The 6,954-nt window shown below is 47.4% G+C and overlaps 1 protein-coding gene across 1 annotated transcript in view; it reads left to right on the forward strand.

Annotated features, from left to right (window-relative positions):
* The window catches only part of EBF3 (early B cell factor 3), a 109,743-nt gene that overhangs the window by 3,634 nt on the left and 99,155 nt on the right, over positions 1-6,954 (forward strand). Inside the window, exons 3-4 of the mRNA XM_025047548.1 lie at positions 127-200; positions 1,797-1,865. Of these exons, the coding sequence (XP_024903316.1) occupies positions 127-200; positions 1,797-1,865 (143 nt within the window). The remainder of the gene's footprint in view (positions 1-126; positions 201-1,796; positions 1,866-6,954) is intronic.

Consider the following 6,954-nt stretch of genomic DNA (forward strand, 5'->3'; position numbering starts at 1 on the left):
GGTGACCCCGCCGGGAGCGGGGGGGGCGTGGGTGGACCGCGCACCTGCCGCCGGTGAGGACCGCAGCGCCCGGGCGCCCAAGCCAAGGGCGCCTGGTAACCCCCGCCTCTGCTTGTCCCCGCGCAGGCCATCGTCTACGAGGGCCAGGACAAGAACCCGGAGATGTGCCGCGTGCTGCTGACCCACGAGATCATGTGCAGGTGAGCGGCAGGCGGGCGGCGGGAGCGGGCGGCCTCGGCGCCAGCTGCGTCTACAAAGGACGCCGCGTCCAGGCGCCGCCACCCCGCCCGGCTTCGGGGAAGGGCAGCGATTGAAATGTAATCGGTGGGGCCGCACGCCGGCTGCCCGGGAGCCGGGCTCATTTCCCCCCAGTGGTGACGGTCACCGCGACCGGCTGCTCAGCAGAGCCGATTAATATGTTGGCCGTGTCGCTGAGATGTCGTCAGAAATGAGAACGGGTCCTGGGCGATGCAGGTGTCCCGGTGCCCAGGAGTCAGAGATCACTCGGAGTCACTTTACTACTTCCTTCTCCAGCGCTCGCATCCTGAGCTGGACAGTCACCCTCACTGTCCCTATTACAGAGCTCCGGGTGCGAGAGCTGGACTGTGATTCTGCCAGTTAACCGCTTCCCAGAGCAGCCAGGCAGCATTCACGTCGCTGTGACAGCGTGCGTGTTCCCGGAGCTCTCCGTCAGAAGAGCCATTTCCCACCTGTTTTTTTCCTAAGTACCACAAGAGTTTCACCCCTACATGGCAAATAAAAATGCATCATTGACTTTGTATGTGCGGCATGGAAATATCGTTGGGAGGAATCATAAGGACCTGCTTTGCAGGCTCGCAGGCTACAGTAGCGGGCCGCCGACTCTGAGGGGCATACTCCGCCCGGCTACGATGCTGGTTGCCTAAATGCCATTTCTGAGCAGACATATTGTTACAGCGCTAATATACAAAAGCTGACTTTTTCTCATATCAGGTAATAAATATAAATTACAACCAATAAAGTGGAATTTCTTTATTATCCACTTCTGCATGTACTGCAATTAACATAGAAGGCGCACAGATGTGATTTAAGCTCTAAGTGGGAGACTGTAGACTTTCTTTAATCACTTTAGCTGTCAGCTTTAAAAGGCTTTATATACTTTGCCTACCATATGGTGTTAATTTAGCTAATTTAGACATGTAACCATTATACAAGTATGCTTTTTTAAAATGCAAGAAGCATAACATTTTTGTTTCATTTCTGCTTTAATTAAAGTTTCAATAACGGAGTTAAGGTAGGCTTAAAGAAGGAACAATAGAAGTTTCTGATAGATGGATGCATGCTTTTGTGGTTCTAATTAATAAATGCCCAAAAGAAATATTGGTTGAAGGTGGCATCTTGCATCTTTTCCAGAAATAACAGCTTGACAATTAGAGGTAAACAAAAGCTGAAGCTGTGAAAAGTTATTCCCAAGCCTCCTGCCTCCCCTTCTCCTCAGTTCACTGCAAAGACAAACACCGACAACATATTTTCCATATTTTACCATCACAATTTAGATGGCAGCTCTGTTGCCCTCCCACCAGGAACAGATACTGTTCAACTTCGCTCCTTCCGGTAGAAAGTTACAGCGTAAGTTTAGCCGCGGAGCACGTGAACTCGCTGCGTTTCAGTGTGCCAGACCGCCTCGGTAGGATGACTTATTTTCTTGACTGCAGCCGCTTTACTGTCAGACTTACCAAAAAAAAAAAAAAAAATGACAAGTCGGGCACCAAAGGATGAAACGCATATTAAAGCCGCTGTTTACGGTTACCCCACAGCCGGTGCTGCGACAAGAAGAGCTGTGGAAACCGAAACGAGACGCCCTCAGACCCTGTGATCATTGACAGGTAAGGGTGACCGCTTTATCTTTGCAAAGCCAGACCGCAGCAGCCACCAGACCCGTCGCCTGGCTGGCTTTCCGGGGGCTCCGTAGTTCTGAGTGTGGGCCTGAGCTCATCTCGTGCGTGCCATTTGTTGTCCGCGTGTGTGATCATGCACAGGTGGGCTGACTCGGAACCCGGTGGCTCGCTCTGTGGGGATTCAGTAATTGCTTGCGAGTTGTCAAGGGAAGCAGTTTCATCTGCCACGGCTCTCACTGTGAGGAGCACTTTATGCCTAGAGAGCTTCTGGCTTTAAACCCGGAGATATGTCATAAAATGCTTTTTGCTAATTTGTTAACAAGTGTTTCATTTTTGCATTATTTTTATCTCGGATGATGGCTGAAGTTGAGACTTGGGTGGTGCTGCTGGTGTAATTGTTGCCCAGAGTTAGAATGAATTTAATCTGCCCTAAATTAGTTGCAAAATGTCTCCTAATTTTTTTCCAATTGTGGCTGTCGTTTTATGTCAAGTAGCAAATATGTAACTAACAAACCAAAGTTGTTATAATTGAAACTAATTACACATGCTGGTTCCATTTTCCAACATTAATTTCCGTAACCAGACGAGCCGTATGCATTCTTTACGTCTGCTGCTCTTCATCTTGCTGTTTGTCATTTTCCTTGGGCCACGCTGCATCCTTTTAAGCTCCTAATCATCAGTCCTGATAATGTTCCCGTGCACTTGGCATTGCTTTGGTTGCAGCAGCGAAAACACCAGCCACCGCTCTCAGGACACTCGCCCGACCCGCTGGGTTTTGGTGACCTGGAGGAGGGGAGGGTTTCATTCTTCCCAACAATGGGTAACGACAGCCAAAGGCCCAGGGCGTGATTGACTGCAGATTCGAAATTGGTACCCAAATCGAATAAATGTTAGACGTGTTCATATGACACCAGTTTTGTGAAGCAGAGGTTTTAGACTGTTTTGAAGAGGGGTTGAATTTCAGCAGCTTTCATTACAAAGTTATCTTTTGATCGTGAACTTTGCTGTCCAGTGTCTGAAAAATTAAACCCGGAAAACTCTACGAGTTAAGCCGTAAGAAATATGCGCCACCAGTGGAGAGCAATGCTGATGTTTAACTAGCCGGAATAGCTGTTTGCTTAGTGGAGAATGCTCGGTATCTGACAGGAGGACAGCTCTCTTATTAGTAATCAAATAGGGTTGACCAGTTGTGGCCGTCACTCAGGCCGTTGAGAACTAGTTCAACACTTTATAGAACTCGAACTACGAAAATCAATATAATTATGTTTGTCTTTGGCGCCGGGGCTATGGAAATCATCCAGCCTCGGATTGTTGTCTTGTCACCGAATGTGTTTTATTTTCCTGATTGGCTAAAAGTGTTTGGGCAGCTCTGGGAATCTCGTGTCAGATGCTTGAAAAGGCCGTGCGTGTTTGCTCGTCATACAGGATTGTGAAGTGTTTCATCTTTTGAGTTGTCTTCAGTTTGTGATACGTACACGTTTGGAAAAGGTGACTTTTTAAATCGCGAGGTTTTCAGCATGGCACGATAACGAAGCAGCCTTGTTGGGTCCACTCACGTTTTGGATGCTGTGTTTTCCCTTCAAAATCACTTTAGGTTTGTGTAACATTCAATCATTTATTGACCGTTGATACTGACAAACCCTTACTCCTCAGTGTTTGTCACACGATGGGGGGACCTCCCCTGGAGAGGCGGGGGTGTATTCTTTAACTCTGGTCTGAGTGGATGCGCTCTTACATTGGGTGAATTGAAATATGTGCTAAGGTGACTGATCTCTCTCTAGCCTAAGAGAAGTTTGCGATCATTCGGTATTCTAGAAGCATGAGAGGAGGGGAAAATGTAAAAAACATTTGGTTAATGGGTTTACCAAGTTTATTTGAATAAGGGGGATTGCGGCTCCATTTGTGCCTGGCATAAATGCTTTGGAGGTCTTAATTATTGATGAAAAATCTGCTCTGCTTCTAAATTCAAAGATATGACAATTTTATGGGAATTTTAATCACCTTCCATGTTAGGGATGTTAAGGTAAGGTTAGTTTTATGTAATGACACATAGAATGTACATTTTTACCATTCTTAAGAGAGCTGTCACTCACGATGACAAAATACTATTTGCATTTTGTTGCTTGATGTAAATCCTTGTGTAATGATTGCAGTACGGGCACAATCTTCAGTTTGAGGCATATTTGCAGGGGGAAAATGAAGACTTTGCTGCTCACCCAGGCAAGTTGTGCTAATCGGGGAAAGAAAAATGCCCGCAGGAGGGGGCGTCTTTAGGACGATGCAGGCTTTTGCAACCGAGATGCGTTTCAGTTTCACAATGACAGTCATTTCTGTGGGGCGTGTGTGGCCTCCCAAAATGAGTTGCTCATGTCGCGTTTCTAGCCCGTGTTTCCTCGCCAGTACCGCAGAGTAACATACCCCACCGGGCCGGCGAGTCAGCCCACAGGTCCCCATCCGCGCTGTCACCACTGGGTTAGCTGGCTTAAAAAAGAATTACATACAACGTGCTTCGCCAGCTCCTTGTGGCCTTCGGATACATTTAGCAGGTTCTGACCAGATAAGGCATATTTGTCCTGAGGATATAAACCAATAATTCCAACCTGAATTGAGATCAATGGGCCCACGTTTGTTCTAAGCCACTCCGAGGCTCTTCCGGCAAGCCGAGACTGCCTCTCCCCTCTCTGAGGACAGAGAAGCCAGCTCCCTGCTCTGGCAGGCGAATCCCATTCTATAGACTCTGACGCCTTCAATCAATTAATTACACGATTTAGTTCAGTTATCTTTCAGAAGCATTAAATACTTAGGAACAGCATAGAAGACCCTTCAGAGTAAAAAAGGTGGGGAAAGAAGGTCTTTTGCATTTCGAGACCCTTTGATTGTGAAGGTTTCACTTACCCTAACTGTTTTCTTCCTCGTAAAACAACGCCAGAGAAACCATGTTTTTATAGCTCCACAAATATAATTATACTACGGTGCATTTAAAATAACATAACAACTTCTGGGGTACAGGAGCAACAGAACGTTGGAAAGTAAAAAGCCCGGTGGGTGAGGGTGCCGCAGGAGAGGCACGGATGGTAGATGGCAGGGACCTGCGGGGGGAAGGGGCACGCGTGTGCACCCGTGCACGCAGACCCACGCATGTGTGTGTGCGTGTGTGCGCGCGCACACGCGCGCAGGGTTTTACGGTACTGCTGAAAAGGATGGGGTATCGTTTTCTGGGAAAACACAAAAGCAGATGGTCTTCGTTAGGGACACCCATTGTCCACACATCCCGGCTGTGAGCAGATAAATCTCTCCTGTTTCACCCTTACATTCCAAGGGCTGTAAATGATTACAGGATGTCGGTGTAGCTGCTAAACCAAAACCACACTTTGGCCACCGTCCTCCTCCCGTGCCATCGCAGAGCTGCCTCGGGCTCTGTGGAGGTGCCCGGGGGCGCCCGCTCTAACCTCCCGGGTCCCCGCTCGGCCTCAGCAGACCGGACGTTCAGGGTCCAGTTGTCAAAACTGGGAGGGCCGACGGTGGGGGCGGCGGGCGGCGCGCGCTGTGGCCGTCCAAACGGGCCGGGTCACACACTGTGCTGGGTGCAGCGCCGGCAGCGTGCTCGGCGGGGCAGTTCCAGATGGCACCGTCTCAGGCGTCGGCCTCGCTGGCATCTCTGCGGCCGGCAGTGCCCCCTCCCCAATAAACCTGGCACCGGGCTATGGAGTTTGGGAGACTTATCATTCCAAGTCTGTCCTACTTTCCTGTCTGCAAGCCAGACATCTGTTTACTCCATTTTCTTTCATACAGAGTTTGGAATAGCTTTAGTTGGGGGGGGAGTGGGGAGGAAAGTTTTGTCATATTTAACAGCTGTTACAAAATTTCAACCCTGTGGGCTCCGAAAATACTTTTCAGCTGACCTCAGATTTTTATACATAATTGACATTGGGTTGTAGAAAAATATTATTTACTTAACCTTTCATTGTCTGCGATCCCACATCGTCTTTAGTCGGATGCCCTCACTACCAACCGTTTTAACTCTGTCCCCCCTGCCCCCCCAAAGCCTCACTCTGATTCATTTGTGAGTTTTAAGTTTACACCTTTAAAGTAACTGCAGAATGGTAGCAGTAGCTGGAGACCAATCGGAGATTCTCTCTCTCCCTTTCTTTCTTTCTTTCTTTCTTTCTTTCTTTCTTTCTTTCTTTCTTTCTTTCTTTCTTTCTTTCAGTCAACAGTGTTTCCTTTCACTTCCTGTCACAAAGGTCAAAGAGAGCCGACCTTTGCTGGCAGTCCTCCTCGCTGAATTATTCATGGCATTGACTTTTTGTCAGCACACACAGTTGTGCTCTGGGACATTTTATTCATTTACCTCATTTAAAGCGCCTTTCTGCACCTGTTCAAGTATTAATATCGTGTAATTTGGGCCTAATGCCGATTTTGCTGAACACTCATTATATTTTTTATTAGCTATATTTCCAAACGATTATGTATGATTATTACCCAGCCTTACAAACAGCACCGGCTTATTCCCCAGCCCCTACATCTTCTTGTCAGGTTGTTTTCCGAAGCGGGGAGGATAAACATTTGACCAGTCCCAATGTTTTTATTCCTGCTCCATCTCCAGGCACAGAACTTAAAGCTTCCTCCCTCATGGCTTTGCACGGCCGTGATTAAATCCAACTCCGAGGGAGCTGTACAAATGCCAGCGTTTATAAGGTCAACGCTTTTGTTAAAAATGCTATGTAAATGAGGATCTGCAAAAAGGGACATTAAATAAAATTAAATTCATTGTCTTCTTTAATGTCATTTACATTTTGGCTAAGCCCCGGCCTGTCAAGGAGGATTTTAAAAATAATTTTAATTACACACCATTTAGTGATCCAAGGTTTGCTATTCAGCAGCATTTGGATAACCTGCAAATCGGAGACTGTTTATTAACTTCTTAAACGACAGCTTGTCATTTCATCTGCACAGCGCAATGAAAACAGTATAGTTTGGTGTTAATTTTTCCTTCTCGGTTTCCTTAAAGCTGTGAATGTAATTGTCAGCGAGCAGGCCTCGGCCTCCCCGAGCCGGCCTCGTGGTGTTGGCTGTG

Source organism: Pteropus alecto, unplaced genomic scaffold (genome assembly GCF_000325575.1).
Source record: "Pteropus alecto unplaced genomic scaffold, ASM32557v1 scaffold74, whole genome shotgun sequence".
Classification (NCBI taxonomy): Eukaryota; Metazoa; Chordata; class Mammalia; order Chiroptera; family Pteropodidae; genus Pteropus; species Pteropus alecto.